Below are 25,011 nucleotides of genomic sequence, written 5' to 3'. Positions count from 1 at the left end.
ATTCAGCATATTCCACCAGGCTTATAATAATGTATTGGTTTGAAGGTTCTCTGTGACAGCTACTTAAAAATGTACCTTAAAAAAGTTAGGAACATTAAAAGGATAAGAGACTACTATGAACAACTCTACTCACATAAATTCAACTAATTGAATGGGAGCAATTCCTCTAAAAGCACAAACTGCCAAATCTCATTCAATGTGAAATAGAAAATTTTAATACCCTTGTAACTGTTGAATTTAATTTGTAATTTTAAAAACCTCTAAAAAAAAAAAAAAAGAAATCTCCAGGCCCTAATGATTTCATGGCAGAATTCAAGTAGATGCTTGAAGAATTATCTGATTCTACACAAGCTTTTCTGGGAAACAGAAGATGAGGGAACACTTCCCCATACTTCTCATTTTATGATGCTGGTATTAACCTAATACCAAAACCAGACTATAATAGTGCAAAAAAGAAAACTATAGATCAATGTCCCTGATGAACACAGACACAACAAAGTCATCAACAAAATATTAGTAAATGGAACACAGCAATATTAAAAAGAATGATATTCTACGACCAAGTGGGGTTTACTACAAATTTGAGGCGGGTTCATTACTTCAAAATCAATTAATGAAGTCCACCATATTAACAGGCTAAGAAGAAAAACTCTCATGATCCTATTAATTGATGCATAAAAAGCATCTGACATAATATCACTCAAGATAAAAACTCTCTGGAAAATAGGGATAGAGGGGATCTTCCTCAACCCAATAAAGAACATTCACAAAGAAACCTAATGTTAACATCACACCTATGATGAGAGACAATGCTTTCCCCGGGGGCGGGGGGGGGGAGCAAGGAGGTCCTTCCTGACCACTCCTATTCAACAGAGTGCTGGAAACCAGAAAAAACTTCACTGAATACACCTCCCGCACTTTGGTAGAGTGTGGCCGGGACGAAAGCCAGGCATGTAGAGTAAGGACACGAACAAGGTTCAGCAAGTGTGTTCAGAATGACTGCCTAGGTAAGATTAGAGGAGCAGCTCTACTTTTCTTTCTTTCTGGAACATGTTTCAAGTTGACTCTTCATTTTCCAAGGAGATAGTGGTTTTTTTTCTTTTTAGCATTATTAACAAAACATAACTTTACAAATCTGATGAACGTGAGGCACCTGGGTGGCTCAGTCAGTTAAGTGTCTGCTTTCTGCTCAGGTCATGATCCTGGAATCCTAGGATTGAGTCCCGTATCAGGCTCCTTGCTCAGTGGGGAGTCTGCTTCTCCCTCTGCTCTCTTTCAAATAAGTAAAATCTTTAAAAGAAAATCTGATGAACGCAATCGTACCTATTACCTAGTGTAATGTTTTCAGCATCTTTCAGTGCTTGGCCCGTGGGGACTGTGAGGGGCACAGTGACTGTTAAATCTAACAGGTGAGGAAACTGAACCTCAAGGAGATGAAATTCTGTGACCACAGCCAGAGAATCTGGCACCAGTTGTTCCCTGTCTGGAAGGCTCTTCTCCCGGGTGAAAAGCTCCTACTTCTCTTCTACATCTCAGGTTAATTCCCTCTTCCAAAAACTTCCCTGACTTCTTAAAGCATGAATCCTCCCTTGTCCCCTTTGATATGGGAAACAAGGGCAAAAGAAAAATTAAACTTCCTTACTACATACAGCCCATTGGAAAGTCCTTGAAACAGAGTGTCTTTCCTCTGGGAGCTTGGTTGCCTTGATGTCAACACTTTGCTAAGGACCCCCCAGGATCCTGCGAGTCTAGTTTAAACAAACAGAAATTCCTTTGGACTTTCCTCCAGTATATATGTTGACAGTCATGCCCCAAGCGTGTGCCCCACCGATATGCATCTGAAGGATCTCATGACTAAGGTTTTATTAGATGGTAATAAATGACTTTTCTCAGCAATAGCTAGTCCCCTCAAGGTCCTGGAAACCTTGCTTCCAAACTCCTTACAGACTTAGCCTATCCCTCACCCCCACCCAACTTTAAAGTATATAATTGGCCACTCCTCATGACCCCAGGGCAGCTCTTTCTGCCCATGGGTCCTGACCTACTGCTTTAATAAATCCACCTTTTTGCACCAAAGACATCTTGAGAATTCTTTCTTGGCCCTTGGCTCCAGACCCCAACATTTCCACAACACCCTTAACTCATTTTACTGCTGTTTGTTCCCATACTTCGTGATACCATTTACGTGAGGTCTTCTTTACTGAAGGGTAATCTTCCTGAGGACAAGGATTCAGCGGGTTCTCCTTATCACTAGCACCTACTGCGGTACTAGCAGAGTACGGACATCACACATTATTTGTAAATTATGTTTTTAGTTCCTCTACACATGAATGTGAAGTGGCAGCATGGCACAAAGGTAGGCACTTTTCCAATAAATCCATTTTTGTTGAACCGGGTATTTTTGTGCCATCCCTCAAGATTTCATCTCGGTGTGCTGGCATTAAGGTCAGGCTCTGCCCAGCTGGAAAAACCCTCCCCGGCACTCGGCCCCTGCCCGCGTCGCGGACCCCCGAGCCCGTTACCCGCGCTGAGTCCGGCGGTCCGGCCCCTGCCCGCGTCGGGGACCCCGAGCCCGTTACCCCCGCTGAGTCCGGCTGTCCGGCCCCTGCCCGCGTCGGGGACTCCGAGCTCGTTACGCCCGCTGAGTCCGGCTGTCCGGTCCCTGCCCGCGTCGCGGACCCCCGAGCCTGTTACCCCTGGGACACCCCCCCAACCAGCAAGTGACGCCCCGAGCCCGCCCCCTAGGCGTTTGCGGACTTCCCGGAACTGCCCGCCCCCCAGCGCCGCGGACCCGAGGGCTAAGTGTTTGCGGCCCGAAAAGCGCGTTTAGTCGTAAAGCACTTCGCTCCCGAAGCGCTCGAACAAACGTCATGCCATTGGGTTCTCTACGGCACAACTGGAATCCGAATCTCTGCTTCCTTTCATGGCTTCAGCGGGGAAGTGAGATTCCTCGGGTTAAGCGGGTGTTTTTTAAACGTCCTCTCTTCGGGACGGAGTTGCTTTTCGCGGGCCCCCGACCCCGCCCAGACCCCCAGCCCGGCCCCCCGACTCCCGCCTGCGACTACTGCAGCTGCCCGGGCCACGCCAGCCAACCACAGCCGAAAGGAAACGCGGCGGGCGGAGGAGAGTTCCCAACGCACTGGTCCCCCCAGCCTCTTCCTGGGACTCTCTAGGCTTCGACCGCTTTTCAGTGGTTCTTCCGGTTTCTCTACTCGTACTGTTCCCGCCTCTTCCTTTTCGCCGTCGGGATTTGAGGATCTCTCGCGAGACTTAGGCCTCTTCCTAGGCCGGCGCTCTTACTGAGGTATGTTGGCGGCCTACGCTCCGTCGGACTTTTCAGCTAACTCTGAGGAAAACACGTTTCGGAGTTCGCCCTGGATCGGCGGGCCCTGCTCACCGGGCGGGGATACGGCCGATTACCCGGGCTGTGCCCCCCGATGGCTTCTGCGGGGTGGAGCGGGGCCGGGGTGGGGCCCGGCGGGGGTCTGCAGCTCGGGGCCGCGGACAGCTCAGCTAGGACGCTCTGTGCTTGCAGGAGAAGGCCATGTTCAGTTCGAGCGCGAAGATCGTGAAGCCCAATGGCGAGAAGCCGGACGAGTTCGAGTCCGGCATCTCCCAGGTGAGGGGCGGGCAGGGCCGGCGCCCCGGCGGCGTGTCCTCCCGACCCCGGCTCCTGTCCCCCCACCCGCGCATGTCCCCTTCCCCGGCACGAGTCCCCCGGCTGCTGTCCCCCCGGCGGCGTGTCCTCCTCCGCGCATGTCCCCCTTCCCCGGCGGCGTGTGTCCTCCCCCATCTCGTGTGCTCCCCACCCTCTGTCTCCCGGCAGCGTGTCACCGCCCCCGACCCCCCCAGCGGGAGTCCCGGCGCGCGTCACCCCGGTGGAGGTGGGGGACACACGTCCGGGAGGAGCCCACGAGTGGCGGCGGGCCCGCACGTGGGTGGATCGTGGACCCCCCGCCGGCCGGGCCGGCCACTGAGGCTCGGCTCCTGCTGCTTTCCTTAGGCTCTCCTTGAGTTGGAGATGAACTCCGACCTCAAAGCCCAGCTAAGGGAGCTGAATATCACGGCAGCCAAGGTGAAGTTTACCTTCTTTATGGGGGGGGCGGGGTTTCCAGCGGTTCTCTCCACCCCACGCCCGGGAGAAGCTGCTTGTCAGGAATGTCTGCAAATCCCATCGCCTGGGACCTTGCAGCCTGGCTCGTGAGCACGTGTCAGAGCCGCCGGGGCTGGTGTGGTGCTGCGGATGGGCCTCCTCCGGGCGCGGGGGGTGGGCTTGCAGGATGGGGAGGGGGTCAGCCGGGTTCCCTGGCCCCCGCATTGTGCTGCCGCAGGGGAGTAAGAAAATGGGCAGAGACAGAGGGTCTGGGACGCCTGCTCTTCTGACTTGCAGTGTCTGATCAGGCACAACACTCCAGCTTGGCTTCTGACCTGGTTGCAGTGTCTACTTTCTCACTCTCCAGAGCAGTTGTCTTGACTCAGAGTGTGGGTCTAGTGTGCAGATGATGGGAAGTGAAGTTTCCCAGATTCCGGTCTTCAGTTCAAAGCTGCCATATATTTGCACAGGTGGAGAGGTTGTGCAGAGGACAGCCAGCCCCGTTTTGGGTTGCAAGCAAGTTTATGTCCTGTAGTCAGTGCTAGTCTTGCATCCTGGTTGTCCGCAAGTTCATAGAAATCTGTCAGATCTGCGGGGCAGGAGGAAGAGGGACAGTGGGGTTGTAGGGGGTGGTGGACAAAGAGCTGGAAGATGATTTTAAAAGGAACTTTTACGTCAGAGGTGTTTCATGGATATGACAGTGTTTGCGCACAGTGTTTTCATTCAGGATTGTACTTGCATGGGAAGAATGGATGGTATGAAATGAAAATAATGTTTGTTTTTTCTCTTTAGGAAATTGAAGTTGGTGGTGGTCGGAAAGCTATTATCATCTTTGTTCCCGTTCCTCAACTGAAATCTTTCCAGAAAATCCAAGTCCGGCTAGTCCGTGAATTGGAGAAAAAGTTCAGTGGGAAGCACGTTGTCTTTATCGCTCAGGTATCTGTTGTACTGTTGAATGTCTTATTGTGGGAATTTTTTAAATCACTGTGTTTGAGGGGAAAAAATCACTTTGATTTTGTGTTTGCAACAGCAAAAGTACGTTTTTGGTGTTTGATGTGAAAAAGGCTTTGTGTTCATAACGGCAGAAATGTAGTGGGTTGTTTGCAGAGGAATCAAGCTAGATGTGTGCTTGGTCTGAGCTGAGGTTCTTCTGCTTGAGACCCACGCTGTGGAAGTGCATCAGCTGTGGACTTTGGGAGGAGAGCAGATGCTAAGGAATAGTTTAAGTTCAGATCTGGCCTCGGTGCAAACAGCTCTGTGGGAACGAAGGGCCAGACTGACGAATTCGGTATTGTGCTGTCTCCATGGTCATGTTCTACTCCTGTAGGCAGTCGGCCTGACAGTGTGGGTGTGCCGGCTTCAGGGGGTCGGTTGGGAGTACTTCGTAGGATTTCTCAGTAGCTTGTTTGCTCTGGGTTGGTTGACTTCCACAAACTTTGAATTTATTCTGTTACTGCTTTTTCCTTTTTTTTTTTCTTTTAAAGCAGTTTGACAGTTCTTAGCTTTCTGCCAACTCAAGGTTTTTCTTTTTTCCATGGTAATTTTTACTTTACAGAGGAGAATTCTGCCTAAGCCAACTCGAAAAAGCCGTACAAAAAATAAGCAAAAGCGTCCCAGGAGGTGAGTATTTTATCAGTGTCAAAAAAGTGTACTGTAGGGGCATCTGGGTGGCTCATTGGGTTAGGTGTCCAACTCTGGATCTCAGCTCAGGTCTTGATCTCCGGGTCGTGAGTTCAGACCCTGTGTTGGTCTCCACTTTAGGCTTTTGGGCTCCATGTGGGACGTGGAGCCTGCTTTTAAAAAAAAAAAAAGTATGTTTTAAACCATTTACTAACAACTCTTGATATGCATGGGTTTTTTGTAGTAAGAATTGCGGTAGGTTTCTGAAATTAAACAGTGATAGTTTAGGAAAGCTGTTCACATGGGAATATTTACTGAGTAACATGGTTTTCTCTATAATTACGTATAAATGTTTTAAAATTGTGGAGGTAAGTATTTGTGTACTTACATAGGTAATATAAAAATAGGTCACTGCTATCTCAAAAGATGAGACTTCCCTCCAGTTCTTTGGGCAAAGGATAGGAGCAATGAGGGACGGTAGTGCTGAGGGACGAAGCGCAGGTGTGCGGGAGGTGGCCTTTCATTTTTGCTGTGAATTAAGGCTAAGAAATTAGGTGGGGGGGCGCCTGGGTGGCACAGCGGTTAAGCGTCTGCCTTCGGCTCAGGGCGTGATCCCGGCGTTATGGGATCGAGCCCCACATCAGGCTCTTCCACTATGGGCCTGCTTCTTCCTCTCCCACTCCCCCTGCTTGTGTTCCCTCTCTCGCTGGCTGTCTCTATCTCTGTCGAATAAATAAATAAAATCTTAAAAAAAAAAAAAAGATATTAGGTGGATTTTCCTGTTTCTGACATACGGGTTGAAAGCGTTCTGCAGTTGTAGATGCCAATGGACGGTGTTCTTTAAGCTTGACTTACAGGTTATCTGGCATAAACTCAGATACTGAGTGGTGTTGGCTCCTTGATCTGGGCCTTTCAGTATTCTGTGAAGTGTGGTTTCACAGAGTTGGGTTATTGGATCCCTGCAGGCCCTGCCCTGGGAAACAGCTTGGGAAAGAACGCTCTAGTGTCTCTAACTGCCAGGTAGGCAACAAGCTTGAGTCTGCCCTTTGTATTACTTTTCCTCAGAGGATAAGGAAAAGTGACTCAGGGCTTGGAGATCTGCTGTTTCAGCTAGTGCTGGTAATGCTGGGATTTTTAAAACGCAGTCTTGTTTGTAAAGCCACTAAGAGTTCGTGATAGGACTCTAGTGCTGTGGGCAGATGTCACTGTGGGAAAGGAGTGGTGGGGGAGACTGGAAGGGCAGGTGCCAGAGTTTCTGGAATTTGAGTCGTACGTATTTGAACCTGTTTTATGGGCAGTGGAGTAACATAAGAATTCAGGGATTTTTTGGTATTCTGGGTAGTTTGTGTGACATCCAACACAGGAGGTAATCGAGAGCATCTAGTCTGTTAGAGCCCGAGTTCATTCTTTGAGTATGAAAACAAACCCTTGCTTGGCATCCAGTAGACTCGCCCATCCACAGCCCCTCATCCCAAACTTGTGTTTTCCACATTTTCTCAGGTGATGACTTCACTGGGTTCCTGGTGACCTGGTCTCCACATTGGAGGCCTTCTGTTCACCTAGGCCGAGCTCTCGGCCACAGGCATAGCGGTTTTGCCACTTTCCACTGCCTGCAGACCTCTTTCCTTCTTCAGTACTTCGCTTTCTCCTGCACAGATTAGATCCTGAGATTTACTTGTTCTGGTTTCTAGTCTATAGCAGGGTTTCCGTTACTTTCCCTCTGAGGCATTCCGTTCTCTCGCTGGTGATTATTAGAGTTGCCTTGCCATGGCTCCCCCTTGTAAAAGACGATGTTGGAATCTGAGAGAAGGTGCCAAGGCTAGCTTTGATGCCATTCAGATTGGTTTTAAGGGAGACGACAGTTGACCAATTTCCATATTTGTGTGCCTTCCTAGTAATTGATGGGTAGCAGTGATCAGTTGGGCCGTCTGTGTCATTTGCTTTCTGGAAGGTGATGGAGGCTTTGGGAAGTGGATTTCCCCTGGGCTTGCTCTCTGTGGCTGTGGAACAGTAAGACCTTTGCAGGCGTTTTAGAGCCTCTGGAAAGTGTGTGTAGGAACTGCTGGATCTGAAATGCAAGCGAGTGGAGTGTAGTATCCCATCTGCCGAGGGTGAGACGGACGACCTGGATGAGTTCCCTACACAAGGTAGCTCCGTAAACACTGGCGATAACTACCTCTTCACTCTTCTCTCATTCTTGGCATCTTGGGGTACATGACAGATAACCCCAAAGTTTGGAATTTGTCGAATCTAGCTCTTGTCAGGCAGCCCGATACGTTGTGAATTCGAAGTGCCACCGGGAGAGGAGTGAGGTCACCGTGGCAGTTTGTGTGACGGGGTGAAAATGGGAGCTCAGGCGGGGCTGCCATTGCAGAGCTGGTGATAGAGCAGTTCCTCCCTCCTAGAGAACGAGGAGTCTTGGAGGTGTCTTGGAGACCGTGGAGAGCCCTTGAAGGATCTTACCTAATGGGTTGTGTGATCACATAGGTTTTTCGATCGATTTGACAGCATTGGAGAGGGATGTTTTGGAGTTGAGCGAGTAGTAAGGAGGCTGCTACAGCGATTCAGTCTAGAAATTGTGAGTGCAGATAAGCCTGAAGAGGTTCGTGACGGTGGAGGGTCTCGTTAGCCTCCCGCTTGCTGGGGATGATCACCTGGAATGGCGTGGTGTGTGTGCGGTTTTCAGGGTTTCACGTTTCACATACCCTAAGCTTTTGAGATAAATAAATACGGTACTTGTTACCCTGTCTGGTTTGGCAGTGGCTCTTTTGTGATCCATTAAATGTAAGTAGTGTATTTGAAAACTGGTGTTAATTTGGTTTCGGAAACCTGGGGTTTGCTGTTGACGTTTTTGACTTTTGAGGGGCTCCCAGGAGGGCAGACCTTCCTCGATGTCTTAACTTTTGTCACCATATTCTTTCAGCCGCACATTGACAGCCGTGCATGACGCGATCCTGGAGGACTTGGTTTTCCCAAGTGAAATTGTGGGCAAGAGAATCCGTGTGAAACTGGATGGCAGCCGGCTCATAAAGGTTCATTTGGATAAAGCACAGCAGAACAACGTGGAGCACAAGGTAGGGGGGTGGCTGCATTGTGGGAGGCTCCTGACACAGATGAGGGGGAGAGGCAGCGTAACCCGTCTCCCATGTACCGCCAGATCCAGCAGTAGTAAACTCAGCCAGCTTTTTCCATCTGTACCTCGGCCCACTTCCCTTTGGATTATATGTCCGGTTTTATAGTGGGGGATGTTTTGGAAATGGGGATTCTCTGCCTTTTAAATTATTAGGAAAATTAGAAGTAAAGTAATTCCTTTTCGTACGATGGTATATCCTTTGGGGTGGGATGTTGGTAGTGTTAGACTCTGGGAGGACTGTCCCTTCACTTCATTCCCGGTGAAGCGTAGCTGATGTGGACAGCCCTTGGGCTCCCTCGCGGACTCTCGTCTGCTTGGCCATGAGGAGCACCACACTCTGGCCCTGGGGTGTAAGTGGAGCCCTGTCCCGCAGCATCGCAGGTGAGCTTGTCCCCAGGCTCGTATATTCCTCGTTTTCTCAGTACCTGGTTGCTGAGGGGAAAAACCACGCAGGGCACAAAACCGTTAGGCTTTAAGATGAATGTGTGTGTTTAAAAGTTTTGTGATGAATTCTTTCTTTCCTTGTAGGTTGAAACTTTTTCTGGGGTCTATAAGAAGCTCACAGGCAAGGATGTTAACTTTGAGTTCCCCGAGTTTCAGTTGTAAACAAAAATGATTAAATAAAACTTTCACAGTATTCTGTTTTAGGTGGTGTGTTTTTCAAAATTTCAGAGATGTCGTTGTATGACCGTCTACATTATCAGTAGCTCCCTGCGTAGGCTGGAAGAATTTGAACAGAGATGGTGCCTGTGGGTTATACCAGGCAATTTGATGCACGGGAGGGATATACTTGTATTCAGGGATGTTGTAATAGGTACAATCCTGTGAAATTGCCCCAAGTGGCTGAGTACTGGCACTTGGACAAGTTCAGCCTAAAGATCACGCAGGTACCGGAGTCACGAACGATAGGGTGACTTAGCCTGCATCCCAGTCCCAGCGCAGCGCACTGCCCGAATGCTGGCTCTCCTGGGCAGCCTGCCTGAAAGTACAGCCTAAGAGAAAGGACAGGTTTCAGGAGCACCTGAAGTCAGGCCAGGAATGGTTCCTTAAAAACTGTGATAGAAAGTTCTCCAAGAGCAAAATCTGATAAAGTAGTAGTGTTCTCACTGAATTTTTTTTATTGTGGTGAAAGACACACATACAGAATTTGCCATTTTATCCTTTTTTAAGTGTACGATTCAGTGGCCGTACATGTACTTACATTGCTATGAAACAGACCGGCGGAGTGCCTGGTCGCGCGGGCCCTGAGATTGCCTGAGCCGCAGCCCCTCTTGCCCCGCTTCAGATTAAGTTTGTGCATTCACCGTCGGTCTTAACGTGGACAAGACCAGTCAGGTGTAAGTGGGATGAGGCATTTTAGTTGGCGTGTAGCCGCACCACTGCTGAGTGGAAGCATAGCCGATGATAGGCTTGCATTTGCGTCTTTCCTAAAGAGTCTTCTGAGAAGCTTTTTATCCACATACACAAGTCTAACACACGTCTGATGAGCTGTGTTCCCATCACCCAGCTCCAGCCGGTGGTGGTTTATCGATCCTGTTGAATCTGCTCCCACCCCCTTTCTTTGCTGGAGATTTTTGAAGCAAGTTCTAGACGTGTTATTACTTAGGAATCTTCTTTAGCAGTGATAATTACCAAAATCAATATCAAGATAAACAAAGAACCAGGTTTTTTAATTTTTATTTTTTTGTTATGTTCAATTAGCCGTACGTCATCGATTTTTGATGTAGTGTTTAATGATTTGTTAGTTGAGTATAACACCCAGTGCTCACCACAACACGTGTCCTTAATACCCATCACCCAGTTAGCCCATCTGTAACCCCCTTCTGTAACCGTCAGTTTGTCTCCCTTTCTGATTTCTTCCCAGTTTCCCCTCCCTTCCCCTGTGGTCCTCCACACTATTCCTTATGTTCCGCATAAGAGTGAAACTATGATAATTGTCTTTCTCTGCTTGACTTAACTTCACTTAGCATAATCCCCTCCGGTTCGTCCATGTTGATGCAAATGGTATTCATCCTTTCTGATGGCTGAGTAAGATTCCATTGTATATATGGACCACATCTTTATCCGTTCGTCTGTTGAAGGACATCCAGGCTCCTTCCACCGTGCCTTTTGTGGACATTACTGCTGTGAACGTTGGGGTGCAGGTGCCCTTCTCCCTACATCTGTATCTTTGGGGTAGATACCTAGTAGTGCAATCGCTGGGTCTTACGGAAGCTCTTAACGTCTTGAGGACCCTCCACACTGTTTTCCAGTGGCTGCACAGTTTGCATTCCCACCAACAGTGTAAGGGTTTCCCTTCCTCTGGATCCTCGCCAACATTTATTGGTTGTTTCCTGTCTTGTTAATTTTTGCCATTCTAACTGGTGTGACATATCTCATGGTTTTGCTTTGTATTTCCCTGATGACAGGTGATGTTGAACATTTTTTTGTGTGTCAGCCATTTGTATGTCTTTGCAGAAGTGTCTGTTCATGTCTTCGGCCCTTTGAACCAGTTTTTTAAGTTGCTAAATCACAAGACATTAAGCCAAGTTTTAAAAAATGAATCACATGGCTTTCACTAAAATTGGTATTTATTTGTGTCCATTTAAAACTTCTGTTTTTATGAGCATATGTGTGCTCTCTCAGTACTGTTGTGCATTCTAAATATGTTACTGACCACACGTTCTGGAGAGGACGCGCTCAGAACTTCTGCTCGGTGCGTTGCACAACGAAGTGGTTCAGGGACTAGTGTGCTAAACCTTGTCACCGCAGTTCTCAGCTGTTGGAAAGAGAAAAATACACAGCTGACTTGAACAACACAGCGGCCAGGGGCATGGACCCCTACGTTGCTGAATATCGACTCCCTCCCAAACTCAACAACTATTCCCCACTGCTGACCGGGAGCCTCCGTATCATGGGTAGCACGTTTTGGCTGGCTCAGTAGTGGAGCATGGGACTTCTGATCTTGAGGTTTTAAGTTTGAGCCCCATGGGGAGTATAGAGACTGCTTAAAAATAAAATTTCTAAAAAGGTCATGAGGAAATACGTTTATAGAGTCACTGTGTTCATCAAAAAGAAAGTCCACGTATATGGTAGACCCTCCCAGCTCAAACCCACGCTGTTCAAGGGCCAGCGGTTTGGATTCCCGAAGGGTTGGATCTTAGACCTGCAAGAATGGGTGTGCATCATTTATTATATAAAGTGATTGTGTTTAAATCTTCCTTCTCCCTCCTAGCTGTGTGTTAGGTCCAGTCTTTTCTCCCTGATGGATAAAGGTACACGAAGTTGCAAAGCTCCTGAAAAGTAGAACATTTTGAGCTTTTTTGAGGCACTGAGATGCATAATTTTAGATCTCTAATACTACACTTGATATTTATAAAAATCTGTGTACAATAAAACCACAGGTCTCCGGTTCCTGTGCTGGAGCAAGAGTGGTCTTGGGGGGCAACCAAGGAGGGTAGGTGGGGAGTGAGAAGGTGCACAGCAGCTCCACGTGGTTCGGAGTGTCCCCATGTGTCGGGTGTTGTGGGCCACCGACTGTTAACTCCAGGCCTCCTATCGCCCTGTGACGGAGGCAGTGGTTCACAGAGAGTGGTCCCTGGACCAGCAGCCCCAGCATGGCCATCGCTTGCAAACTGGTTAGAAGTGGAAGTGCTCCGGTCCCCACACAGGCCTGCTGACGGTTTGTGCTTTCAGAGGTCTTCTGGGTGGTTCTGGTGCATACTCACATTTGAGACCCTGTGATCTTAGGTGCTGCAATGACCTTGGATGGCGTGACGTCGTCAGATGAATGGCATTCACCTCGGTCTTGCTGGTGAGCTACGCTGCGAAGCCAGAGCTGGATCTCCCGGTGGGCGCGGTGGGCTCTGGCTCTGACATGCACGGCAGTGGTGCCCGTGCTCCCTGACCGTCCAGGGACTGTGTCCACGAGGGAGCGGTGTATCGAGAGGGTGGGAGGCCGAATTCTGCTCTGTGATGTCAGGGAACTCTGGAGGAGCGGAGCTGTCAGGCAGGAGAAGGGAGAGGTGGCCCAGGTTAACGTCCTTAAGGACAAAGAATCCAGGGCTACGGAGGCCTGGCTGGGGGACCTCCAGGGAAAATTCCCAACCGGAGACAAATGGGCTTGATCTGGCTCTTGTGTGCAGATTTCTCCGTTATCTCTGAGAAATGTAAATAGTCACTGGGAGCTGGGCCAGATTCTCATCCTGACCCACTGCGAACAGCCAGGCTGCTTGAGAGGTCAGAGTTCAGGAGGAAAGCCTGCGCCCCACCGTATGACTTCTGTGCTTTGAAGAAAAAACTGAGAGAAGGAGGGAAAGAGGGAGGGAAGGAAGCCAGAGAAGGTCTGAAGGGAGAAGGACCTGGTTTCTCGTGACTTTTTGGTGCTTATTTGCAAGGCAGGCGAACACATGATTTCTAATTGAAAGATGGTTCTAACCGACAATGTACTTGACACAGGTCAGTTAGTATACTAGTACCAGCTACGCTGTAACCGAGAGTAATTCTCGGGTTTGGGCACTTTAAAAAAAAGCCCTGAAGAGTTCGGGTCACAAACCAAAAGGGAAGTGCCTCCGGTGGGACCGGAGGAGGTGGGAGAGGCTCACGGCTGCTGGCTCCACGCGGCCTGGAAAGCACAGCTCTGGGGGACAGGGCGGACCCCGATCTGGCACGTGCCCTGGCTGTGTGGGCTTGCGCATCATTCTCGGCCCTGTCTCTCGAGCTCTGGCCGGGGCACGGGTGGCTGGCTGGGCGGGCTGGTAGTGAGGACTGAGTTCCTGGCTGACGGAGCGGTCCTCGCCGGCACCCGGGTCCTGGGCCTCCACCCCAGCTGGCATTCAGCGTGGGCCGAGGGGATGCACCCCACGACGTGGCCCGATGGGTTACGACGGCTGTCTCGGGCCTTGGGTCGGGAGGCGTTGGAGGAGCCAGAGCCGTCTTTGGGATCCGGCTACGGGGTTCCCACGTGAGCACTCTTGCCATTTGGGGCCTGGTTATTCTTTGGGGTGGGGACCATCCAGTACACTGTGCGGCGTTTAGCAGCTCCCTGCCCCCAAAAGCTGGTACTTAGCGCCCCCAGCCCCACGGTGTGACAGTGTCTCCAGAGCATCGCCACGTGTCCCTGAGCAGGGAGCGGGGCCAGGGTGAGGTCGAGCTGGGGTCGTACGCCTTTGGATTTAGGTGGGTTGAGTTGTTCCGACACCTGCTACGACACGGATGAATGTCGAGGACATGACGCTCTGGGAAAGAAGCCAGTCACTGGGGTCGAACACTGTTGGATTCCAGGGACACCAGACGCTTAGAATAGTCAAAATCGTAGGGAGCCGAGGAGTAGTGGCCAGGGGCTGCGGCAGGTGCAACGGGGGCCCGGCGGTACGGGACGGGTTCAGTGTCACGAGATGGAGAGTCACGGAGGTGGGTGGTAGGGCCACGCGATATTGCGAATGTAGTTAGTACGCTGGACTCTACGCTAAAATGACTACATGGTAAATTGTATGTTATGTGTGTTTGATCACAATAAAACCAACCTTAAATCCGTTGGGTATGTTTGTGTGGGTTTCTGGTCCGTCCCACGGCGGACTGATCCCTCCTACCCTGTTCCGCATCTCAGAATTGTTTCAGGTACTCGGCCTCCTTTGTCTTTTCATCTAAATTTGAGAATAATCCTGTCTCTGTCTACAAAATGTCTTGCTGGGATTTTAACAGGAGTGGTGTTAAGCTTGCAGCTCACTCTGGGGGGAGTCGGCGTCTTCCCGGGCACTGAGCCCCCAGTTCAGGAGCGTGACTCGGTTTCTTAGAGCTGCTGTGATTTTCGTCATCGGCACCTTGTGTGTGAGTCCTTAGATCCAGACCTGTTTTGTTAGATTTGCCCCGAGGCATTTCATTTCGTTGAGTGATTGTAAGCGATTTTTAATTTCAGAGTCTGCGTGTTCGTTGCTGCCTTGTAGAGGGATGCTTGGTTTCCTATGTTCACGTGCTGCTCTGAGCCTCGCCGAGCTCCCTTCTAGGTTCTAGGAGTTTCTGTAGACTCCTGGGGATGCTCCAAGCAAACAGTCATGTCATCTGCAAGGAGGGGCTGTTCTGTGTTTCTTTTCAGACCCACGTGTCTTTTGTTCCCTTCCCATGTCTTCTGCACCAGCTGGGACTCCCAGCACCGTGGTGGATAACTGGTCTGAGTGGGTGTCCTGGCCGTGTTAGGAGGGAAGGAGACGTTCAGTCCTTCCTGAGTATGATGTTACTGTAGGGTTTTTGACATACATGCTTTTATCACGCTGAGGAGGACCCCCATCCCTATTTTTCAGAGGGTTTTTATCATGAAGCGGTGTGGAATTTTGTCAAATGCTTTTTTTGTGCCTACTGATATGATCATACGATTTTTCTTTGTGCTAACAAAGGATGGTTGATTACATTGGTTGACTTTTGAATATTGACCCAGCTTTGCATCCCTGAAATACTCCACTTGGTCAAAATGTACAAATCTTTTTTATATATTGCTGAATTCTATTTGCTAACATTTTGTTAAAGATTTTTGCATCTATATTCGTAAGGGTTATCGGTCTATGGTTTTCTTTTCTTTTTTTTGTAGTGTCTCTGGTTTTGGTATCAGGTAACCCCAACTTCATAGAATGGATCGGTAAGTGCACCTCCCTCTTCTTTTCCTGGAAGAGCTGGTGAAGTTGGTGTTAATTCTTCTCCAAAAGTTTGGTAGAATTCTCCTGTGAAGTCATCTGGCCTGGAGCTTCCTTTGGGGGAATTTTTAAGCTACAAATTCAATCCCCTTAATTGTCAGGGGGCTGCTAAGTCCTCTATTTCATGTTGGGTCCGTTGTGGTAGATTGTGTGTTTCCCAGGAAGTGGCCCACTGGGTTAGGGCTTTTAGATTTATTTATGCTATTAGGTGGTTTTAATAAAGAATCCATTCTTTTTCATGGATTTTATGATGTATGTAGAATTTGACAGTTTTTTTTTTTTTTTAAGGATTTTGTTTATTTATTTGTCAGAGAGCGAGAGCACAAGCAGGGGGAGTGGCAGGCAGGGGAGAAGCAGGCTCCCCACTGAGCAAGGAGCCTGACTTAGGACTCTATCCCAGGACCCCGGGATCGTGATCTGAGCCAAGGGCAGACGTTTAACTGACTGAGCCACCCAGGCGACCCTGAATTTGACAATTTTTACAAAATTTGCAATCTGTTGTGACTTCTTTTAGTCTAAATAAAAATGCACCTTTCCACGTAGCCTTTGGTGATCATAATTGTACGTGTGTATCTTTTTTTTTTTTAAGGTTTTATTTATTTATTTGACAGAGAGAGAGACAGCCAGCGAGAGAGGGAACACACGCAGGGGGAGTGGGAGAGGAAGAAGCAGGCTCCCAGCGGAGGAGCCTGATGTGGGGCTCGATCCCAGAACGCCGGGATCATGCCCTGAGCCGAGGGCAGACGCTTAACGACTGAGCCACCCAGGCGCCCCTGTGTGTATCTTTTTCTTAAAGATAAGAAAGCACCCCTCCCCTCACCGGGTAAGAGCCAGGAGCTGGTTCCACCCAGCACAGAGACGTGTTTTGCCTTTGCATGAAACGTCAGTGAGTTTGGGTCTGGCCGTGGGTTAGGTCTCGACAGGCAGTAAGTAGACAAGCAGGGAACGCCTGGAAGCATGGAAGGAAACGTGTTAGCCACGTTTATTTCTGTCTGATGTGACACCCGGTGATGATGACCGCTCTTCACGCTTTCCTCAACACCCGCCATACTCTTGCTTGCTTTTTCAGAAGGAGAAGAGAAAGAGAACAGAACAGACACAGAGGAGTCGGGCTGGGGTGCTTGGGGTGAAGAGCTGGAAGGGCCTCTCCGGCAGGTCTGCGGCCTGACCCCGGGGCTGCTCCAGCGTTCCCACACTCTCCACGGCCTCCCGCAGGACAGCTGATATATTTCAAACAGGAAGCTTTGCAGATAAAGCTGTGACGCCGCCTGATTCGCTGGGCAGCCTGACACCCCGGGCTGTGCTCGCCTGGCCTGTGGGGCTCAGCAGCCACTGTAAATAGCAGCCATGAGGCTCCTGGGCGCAGTGTCCTCGCGGGTCCCCGACGGTCAGGACGCCCCCTTCGCCTGGCGTGTGCTGCAGGTAGGGACTCTGCCCGGTGACTGGCAGCCTCGGGGAGCAGGGCGCGGGTCCGCTGGTCGATGGGAAGACGCTGAGCTGGGAAGGCGAGGTTCCAGACGAGGCCAGAGCGAGGACTCAGGTGGAGGGGGGGATGGGAATCTGTTCTTCGGTCCTCACGAAGGACGGAGTCTGTCAAATGGATGTGGCTAGAATTCCACGGTCTGATTAGTTCAGGAGTTCACGGGGGAAACCTGGTGGGGCTGGCTTACGAGGAGGAGTCAGAGCCGCCGGCCAGGCCACAAGACCACCGAGTGACGAGTGACGCCGTTTCAGCTCCCCACATGGCCAAGAGGTGGAGCCGTGTTTTCCCGAATCCTCAGACCCCGTGTGAAAGGTGGCTGTAGCACCAACCGGTGTTTCCGGGGAATATCCGCCACCTGCAGGTGGGGCCACGTGGACCACAGCAATAATCCATACTCGGACCGTGGCTCTGTCCTGGGCTCAGTAATGGGGCAAAGGCAGGACTGCAGTGGGGGCCTCCGGTCTCCCAAACTGCGAAAGACATGGTGTGACAGGGCCCTCCCTGCCTCGCCAGCTGGCTGTCACAAGAGTCCTTCCAGGCTGAAGTGAGTTAGTCCTTAGGAAAGTGGGAAAGCCGCCGCCTGTGCACAACGGGACTTAGATCTGATGAGAAGCGCTTTCCTTGCCGCAGAGCCCAGCGGAGCTCTCACCGCGATTCCAGCTCATGTACAAGTTTGAGAAACCTGGTGCTGGGTGAGAGGACAGACAGACGGCTTGCGGAAAGCTAGGGGAAAGGGCTCTTCCTCCTTTGTGTGTGCCCGTCGGGTGGGCCCTGGGGAGACCCCTTGCCACCGTGGGAAGCAAGCTGTTGGGCGGGGGCTGGGAGCGCGGTGTCTGCGGAGGTCCCTGGCGCTTCTGGATGTGTTTCTGTGGCTATAAATGCTGCAGATCTTTAATGAAAATGTAGCATTGTGAGTTTGGCAAATTATGCCACATTTTTTTCATTGTCTATTTCAGTCTTTTTTTTTAAAAAGATTTTATTTATTTGAGAGAGACAGAATTTCATTCTTACCATGAACGTCTACGAAGAATTCCAAGTTGATTTCCTCTCAGAAACCCTGGCTTTCTGCACTGAAGGGATGGTGGGAACCTCCTGGTCTCTGGCTGGATCAGGATGTGGTTCTTAAAGAGGGCTCTGGCCTCTCCGTTTACAAATGGAATTCCTCTCCCATGAGGACAGAGAAGAGTTGGAACTCCCCAGGGCAGGGGCTGCCCCCAGGGCTGCCCTGCTCTCCTCCGTGGAGAAGCAGATGCGTGAGCGGGCGAGGGCCGCGGCCCGCAGGGAGGGGTTCGGGCTCGGCTTGTGTGGCTTGTGCGGGGCTGGCCCCTGGCCCTGCACCTCCTTTCCTGGGAGGTGGCGACTGCCCTCCCTTGAAGCCGTGTGTGGGAGCTGGGAGTCATGCTGAGCAGCTTGGCTGTCTCCTGACACAACCGTTTCTAGCTGGAGAGGAAGCTCCCATGTCAGCTTTTCACACCTGAGACATTTAAAAAAAATCTAAACCCCATCTGCCTCCACAAACACCAAGAAGCCCGTATCCGTAGGCTTCAGCTCAAATGTAGGCGGATTGAATGCTTATCATGACTTGTTTTTAAATTGAGATATAATTGATATACATTGTATTATCATTACTGTTAAGAGCTACATCCTGGAAAGAACACATGTTTGCTTCTAAAGCAGCATTTAAGCTCGTTATGGCGAAGAACACACTGTAGCAAACAGGCCTGGCTGCTCCTCTGTTGGGAAACTCTTAGGAATCCCAGGACCCTGAGGATAAGGCCAGGAGCCCACTGCGAGGCCGTCCTGCACCGGCCGTGCGTCCAGGCGCTTGTCCCGGGAGTCCCGTGCGGACCTGAGGCATCAAGAGCCCCCGAGGAACGAGCAAAACCAGTAGCAGGAGAGAGCATTAACCTCTAGGTGTTGCCGTGGTGAACTGTGGTCTGTTCATTCATTCATTCCCTCAGGCGTCCTGTTGTTTGCTCAGTCTGGTGCCTGCAAAGCTCCTGCCCGGCCCCGAGCGCAGGACCAGCTGTGTCCTCCTGTGCCTTCCGGCCTCTGTCCCTGCCCCACACCTGCTGGTGAGGGGTGCTGCCTCAGTGACACAGTGAGCTAATCGAGGAGCTATGGCTGCACGTAGCGACCTGGGGGAGCCCCACAGCATGGTGCGGAGTGGAGCAGGCGAGCTCAGGGTGCGCGGACCCAGCGCCTGGGAGAGCCCCGGGCCAGCAAACCGGACGATATGTTGTTAGCAATACACTGGTGTAGTAATGCTAGAAGCCGCAGGAGACACACATTCGCAGCCCAAAAGCCCAGTTCCAAGGAGTAGGGAGGGGTCCTGGGCCTGGGGCTTGCAGGGGTCCGGCCCATCCTGGGGAGCTGGCTGGCTGCACCACCTGTTCTGGGCGACGTGTCGGAGTTTCCACAGGACCACACGCGGGCCTTTGCGTGTATGAAGTATCAGCCGCAGAGAAGCAGAGGCGCGAATCTGGCGGCAGCCCTCAGGGTGGGAGTCCCAGTGTGGCCGGGCAGGGGAGGCGACGGTGGGCCCACAAGGGAGAGACCTGAAGGCTGGGAGGGTCCCCCGGCCAGCTATCTGCGCCTGGCCCCAGCCTGCATGCTTTCACAGTTCCCCTCACTGTGCCCCTTCCTCGGTGCAGAAGCCCGTGTCCCGCAAGCGCTCGTGATGAAGAGGGGTCTGGCTCTGATCGGCCTGGCCTTCCTGTGGCTGCTTCCGGTGGGACATCCTCAGCAGATGGCGGAGGACGCCTGCTCCCTGCACATTCTCGTCCCAGGCCTCAAAGGTAACCTTGAGCTCGGCCTCCTGAGCGTGGCTGAGACCCGAGGGCTGGTGCTGCTCTTGGCTCAGGGTCTGACAAGATGCGCCTCAGTTTCCCCATCTGCCAAATTAAGGATGGACTACCTAATGTCTACACTTTCTTTGGCCAAGGGATTCTGAAATTCTGAAGCTAGCCACTTATCTGTGCCTCAGCCCACAGGGCCCCCATAAAGGCCACTACCATTTGTTCCAGGCGCCACACATGCTCCCTCAAAGGACTTTCACAATGAGATGACCTCATCTGGTCCATCTGGCAGATAAGGACATTCAAAGCTCAGGGACATTTAGCAATTTGCCAGATTGGGTCACACAGCTATGAAGCCCGTGCTCCTACACTGGTTCCTGAGAGCTCTTAATTTCCTGTTTAAAAAATGAACAGACAAGCCCCAAAAGCTTTTCTCTTGCTGGCTTGCCTATGATTTCCTTCAGGGGGAGCCGATGTGGGGGGCAGCAGCCCCCGGGAAAGTATCGGCCCTCGGACTGGCATCTTCGTTCAGAAAAGTCCCTGGTTTCTCCGTTGCACAGGCAAGAGATTCCAAAACCTTGTACTTCCCAAGCGGGCTCAGCTCCACAATTCAAGGGACCCAGTGCAAGACCAGCGTGTGGGCCTCTTGCTCAAATGTTATAAAATAACTTCAAAACAGGGATAGCGCACATGCCGCATGTGGGGCAGGCGAGCACGGGCCTCCTGCTCCAGGAGCACAAGGCCAGGGTGCAGAGGGGCCGGCCCCAGACTCACTCCCCAAATTCCCTTGTGTCCCTCCCTTCCCACTCAGTCTATGTGGACCAGAAGCCTGGTCTCTGCCAAGTGGGCCTTTGGTGGGGATGCTGCCAGCTCTCCTTACGGAGACGTTGGAGGAAGTAGAGTCATATAGGGGCTATCGACCCGTGATGAGAATGCCCGCCACCAAGACAGCGCCGGTGTCTCCGGAGACCAGACCCTTGTGAGGACAGACGGGGCTGGTGAGGGCAGGCTCCAGCCGAGGGTGGACCGGGCAGGTGGCCTCAGTGAGCAGGACGGGGGTGGGCTCCCTGGAGGACAATGACGCCAATTCGGACCTTGCTTCCTGGGGCCTGTCCTCTAGCAGGTGAACGAGACACATTCCCAGGTTGTGTGGAAGCCCTGTGGGATGTTTTGGGGCCTTGGAGCATGCGTTCCAGACACCCTGATGAAACAGCACTGCCCCATCGTCTTGATGGCCACAGTCCGTCCACACCAAAGGGACAATTCCAGTAGAGAAACTTCTCTCTCTTTTTTTTAAAGACTTATTTATTTATTTGACAGAGAGACAGTGTGTGTGGTGGGGGAAGGGAGGGGGAATTGCAAGCGGACTCCACACTGAGCTCAGAGCCCGAGGCAGAGCTCCATTTCCCGACCCTGAGATCGTGACCTGAGTCAAAATCAAGAGTCGGATAATGGACTGAGCCCCCAGACACCCCGAGAAACTTCCTATCACACTTACTGAAGTCCTTACAATCTGGGTGTCTCATGTTCCTCTCCAGCCTCACGGAGCTATAACTGACAAGTAAGAGTTCCATATGTTCAAGGTGACAGTTGAGTTCACGAAAACCTTGTGAAGTGATGTCACCTCACATCATTCCCATTCTCTGTTGGGGGTGGGGGCGAGGACTGGGGGGGTCTCATTCTGTTCCAGGAACAAGGGGACCTGACTAACACACAACTCTGGGGAATCGGCTCCTCTGAGACATGACTTAGCTGCTGAGGCCTGCTTCCTTTCCCGCCGTGGGGAACGTCCTCTGTAGAAGCAGGTGCCCCGCGGCCCTTCCTCAACTGGCTGCAAAGACGTCCAAGTACCTGCCGTGTGTCTTCCTTGTTGGGTCGAGAATTTCCCCCAGTGCCATCGAGCAAAGGCTTTGTGCCACAGATCTTCATGTGATTGGCAGGGAGGCAAGCTAGAAGTAAATACTAGCCACGTGTTCTTTGCTTCTTTGAGGGAGGAGAGAGCAGGTTGTCCATGATGGAGCATGAGCTGGACGCTTGAAATGTTAGCCTCTCCCAGTAGAGAAATAACTCGTCATGTAGAACTTCATATGGTTCATCGGTCCCAAATCAATAACTGATAAAGGACAGGATGTGGGGAGAGGACATTGGGCTCCCTGGGCAGACAGTATGGGGTGTGTGTGAGTTTTGGGGGGAGGTTTATAGCAGTATTGTCCTGGGGTTCTCACCAGAGAGGCCGCAGCTCTGAACGTCCCCTGAGAGCAGCAGCCAACAGAGCCTTCGGGCCTGCCAAGGAGGACCAGTTCCTGAAAGCAGCTTTGTTCTTGGGAAGCACATCTAGGTCTGGGCTCCGAGGAGGACGCCAAGGTCACTAGGAAAGAGCGGGACCAGGAGCATCCTGGCACTGATGTCTCCCGTGCAGCCCATTCCCAGCGTGGGTGCAAGGGACTGGAGGCAGCTCCTGCCGCAACACCCAGAGGGTGTCTTCTAGGACGCAGTGCACCTGGTCCTCAGAGCTGGGGCCTTATGCTGCCCAGGCGCTGGGGAGGCCCTCTGCCTCCGGGCTCTGGACGCCCCCACGACAGGAGCCACAGGGGAGCTCGGGCACCTGCCCCCGCTAGTACTGGCCGAGACAGTCGTCCATGGTGCAGAATCTTGGGGAGAACGGTGTTTGAGGGATTTTCTGATGATCTGAGAGAGAGAAGACCCATATGAGGTCACACTCTTAGAAAGTCTTGTTTTTAATGGAGCAGTAGTCCTTCCTGCCTTAGAAAGAGGACTTGTGGGGCACAAGGTAGCGCTTGGCGTCGCTCAGGGACTTTCCGCGCTGGGAGCCTTGCTACACACACAGGTGTGTCAGGCTCAATGCAGCAGTAGGCGGAGAACCCGCGGCAGTCACCAGGGCTGCGTTCTCACTGCCTTCTCTCTACGAGGATCGTGAAGCTGGGTGCGCATTGTTGGTTCACTGGTGGTCTGGTCGTCTCAGTCCTTCTCTGCGAAGGCTTGGATGCCCTAGGGAGGGGTGGTCACAGCGTGCTGCCCACTTCTCCTGGCCTGGCTCCTCCTCTGTAAGCTGGACGTGACCACGTGGTGGGACGAGCTTACGGAATGCACATGGGGGATGCACGCGGGGGGATGCCGGGCGCAGGCTCTGGGCTCATCTTCCTCCACAAAAGCTGCCTGGCGTGCTCGGCGTGAATTTCCTACAAGTGTTGACAGAGCAGCTTTGTGGTCAAGGCCTCTCCCGGGTGCGCCGGGAGCCCCCGGGCTGTGGGACATGCGCTCCGTCTTCCAGGGGTTTGCATGCTGTGGGGGAGCTGGCACGTGGGGGCAGGTGCTGACCCGCAGGCAGTGACACACGGTGGCCCCGGCGGGATGACCTCAGCGCTACACCTGCCGCTCTCCCTGACACGCGGCTGGGCCCTGCTACCTCCGCGGCCACGCCTGCCGGTGCTTCCTGCAGCCCCATGCAGGCCCTGTGGGCCCCGGCCTCTCCTGCCCGCACCCGCGCCTGTGCACCTGCCACTTCCGGTCTCCGGCACTGCACCTGTGCAGGTGCTGTCCCCTCTCTGCCAGCGCTTTCCCCGCGCTTCGCCTGGCTACGGCAGGTCTCAGCTAGAAGTCACTTCATCAGAGAGCCCTTTTCTGATCTCAATCTCAATTACAGCTTTTTCGGGTTGAAACTATTGCCTCATTTTATCTTACTTGATCTTGTATCCTGTGCTGCTAATGAGACTTCTTACGTCAGCCTGACTTGTTCAGGTGCCTGTCAGCTTTACAGATTCTTCCTCCTCTTGGGTAACTGCTAGAATCTTCTCTTTATTCCTGAGGTTCTGCAATGTCCCTGGGACACATCTAAGTTATTTCCCCTCATGTGTCCTGCATGGTTCCCCGTGGCACTTGCACTGTGTTCTTCCACACCTTCCCCTCGTGCCCGGAGGTCACAACTCTTAAATCCACATGACGTCATGGCTTCAAATGTCTGTTCCCCCTTTTCTGGAATTCCTTTAAGGAGGACATTGGCGTTTGTGGGGCTTTTCTTCACTTTCCACTTGATAACTTTAAATCCAAACAAAACTTTCCAGTCCCTTATCTCTTTGCATCGCACTGTGGAAACAGCCTTCATCCTGACCGTCTGTCTCCTGAAGTGGCTTGTATCATCGGCCACCCTGCTACCTGCCCTTTCTGTAGAGCGATTCACTTCAAAAATTAATTTCATGTGCAAGATTTCCAGTTGGTTCTTCCCAGTGCTCTTTACGTTTGTTCCTAGACCCTATTCTCTCTTTGCCTTTATGAAGATACTCAGCATCTTATTTCAGGGTCAGACGCCGACTGCCCCAAGAGTCCCGTTCCTCTGTGAGCTCTCTCCCGGCTGTTGGTGTTCCTCGAATGTCTGCAGGTTGTTGGTGGCAAGCTCGGTCTGTTAGTTGGTGTTTCTCACTGTTCTATCAACGTGTCTCCAAGTATTGCGATTGTAATAATTTCCTTTTTTAAGAAAGGTAAAGTACCCAGAGATTCAAGGGCCACGTATGTGCGCTAGGCCTGTGTGAGCCCAGCCTTCAACAGGGGGCTGGATGGAGCCTTCAGGGCTGGGGCACGCAGGTGATGGTGACACACAGCTCTGTCTTCTAGATGTTGTTGGCACTCACTTTGCTTTTCTCTTTGTGTACTTTAGTTTAAATGGGATGTCCCTTCTTCAGGCCGGATGGTCAGTTTTGGGCATCTCGTTGGGGTTCTGTAACCTCAGTGAAGCCTCTCACCAAGCGTGAGTGCCCAAAGAGAGTCGCAGGGAACTGAAGTAACTTAGATACTGTGTGACATTGTGCGTACCTGGAGAGGTACACTGACCCCCTGTTGGCACCATGTGCTCCCGTGGGGGACCAGTATAGCGGTCAGGCAGACAAGCCATATAATATGGAACAAGGTTCTGGTCACTGGGGAGAAGAGACAGCTGGTGAGGGAATAGGGAGGAGCAACCTAGAGAGTCAGGGGAGGTGGCCGTCAAGCCCTGGGCTCTGAAGGAGACCTACTGAGGACAGTTTCACAAACGGGACATTATTTGTCACCACATTCAGCCTATTGGTGGTTCTAAGATGGGATATAGCATAATTGGATCTGTGTTTTAGGAGGAAGGTTTGGGTGTGGATTAGAGTGGGGGAGGAGGAGGCCTAGGGAGGGACCTTGATGTCTCCCATCGGGACTCCAGCCTTTGCTCCCGCCAC

The 25,011-nt window shown here is 51.7% G+C and overlaps 2 protein-coding genes across 6 annotated transcripts in view; both read left to right on the top strand.

Moving 5' to 3' along the window:
• The first annotated feature begins 3,164 nt into the window (after positions 1 to 3,164).
• On the top strand, positions 3,165 to 9,483 carry RPS7 (ribosomal protein S7). The gene is made up of 7 exons (XM_008685975.2): positions 3,165 to 3,304; positions 3,536 to 3,619; positions 4,004 to 4,075; positions 4,886 to 5,029; positions 5,649 to 5,713; positions 8,637 to 8,787; positions 9,375 to 9,483. The coding sequence occupies exons 2-7, from the start codon at positions 3,545 to 3,547 to the stop codon at positions 9,450 to 9,452; spliced, it is 585 nt and encodes a 194-aa protein (XP_008684197.2). The 5' UTR covers positions 3,165 to 3,304; positions 3,536 to 3,544; the 3' UTR covers positions 9,453 to 9,483.
• An 8,936-nt stretch (positions 9,484 to 18,419) lies between these two features.
• Positions 18,420 to 25,011, top strand: part of COLEC11 (collectin subfamily member 11) — a 28,647-nt gene continuing 22,055 nt past the window's right edge. For all 5 annotated transcript variants that reach the window (XM_040622857.1, XM_040622855.1, XM_040622854.1 and 2 more), the window contains exon 1: positions 18,420 to 19,792. In XM_040622857.1, coding sequence (XP_040478791.1) covers positions 19,441 to 19,792 — 352 coding nt within the window. In that variant the 5' untranslated portion in view covers positions 18,420 to 19,440. The remainder of the gene's footprint in view (positions 19,793 to 25,011) is intronic.

Source organism: Ursus maritimus, unplaced genomic scaffold (assembly GCF_017311325.1).
Source record: "Ursus maritimus isolate PB19 unplaced genomic scaffold, ASM1731132v1 scaffold_6, whole genome shotgun sequence".
NCBI classification, from domain to species: domain Eukaryota; kingdom Metazoa; phylum Chordata; class Mammalia; order Carnivora; family Ursidae; genus Ursus; species Ursus maritimus.
This window is presented reverse-complemented; position numbering and strand designations above follow the sequence as displayed.

What these genes read in the sequence shown, in the direction of transcription:
- RPS7 (XM_008685975.2), top strand. Translation starts at nt 3,545, where the DNA reads ATGTTCAGTTCGAGCGCGAAGATCGTGAAGCCCAATGGCGAGAAGCCG. An exon ending in AAGCAAAAGCGTCCCAGGAG is followed by an intron (nt 5,714 to 8,636) that starts GTGAGTATTTTA and finishes ATATTCTTTCAG; the next exon opens with CCGCACATTGACAGCCGTGC. An exon ending in AGAACAACGTGGAGCACAAG is followed by an intron (nt 8,788 to 9,374) that starts GTAGGGGGGTGG and finishes CTTTCCTTGTAG; the next exon opens with GTTGAAACTTTTTCTGGGGT.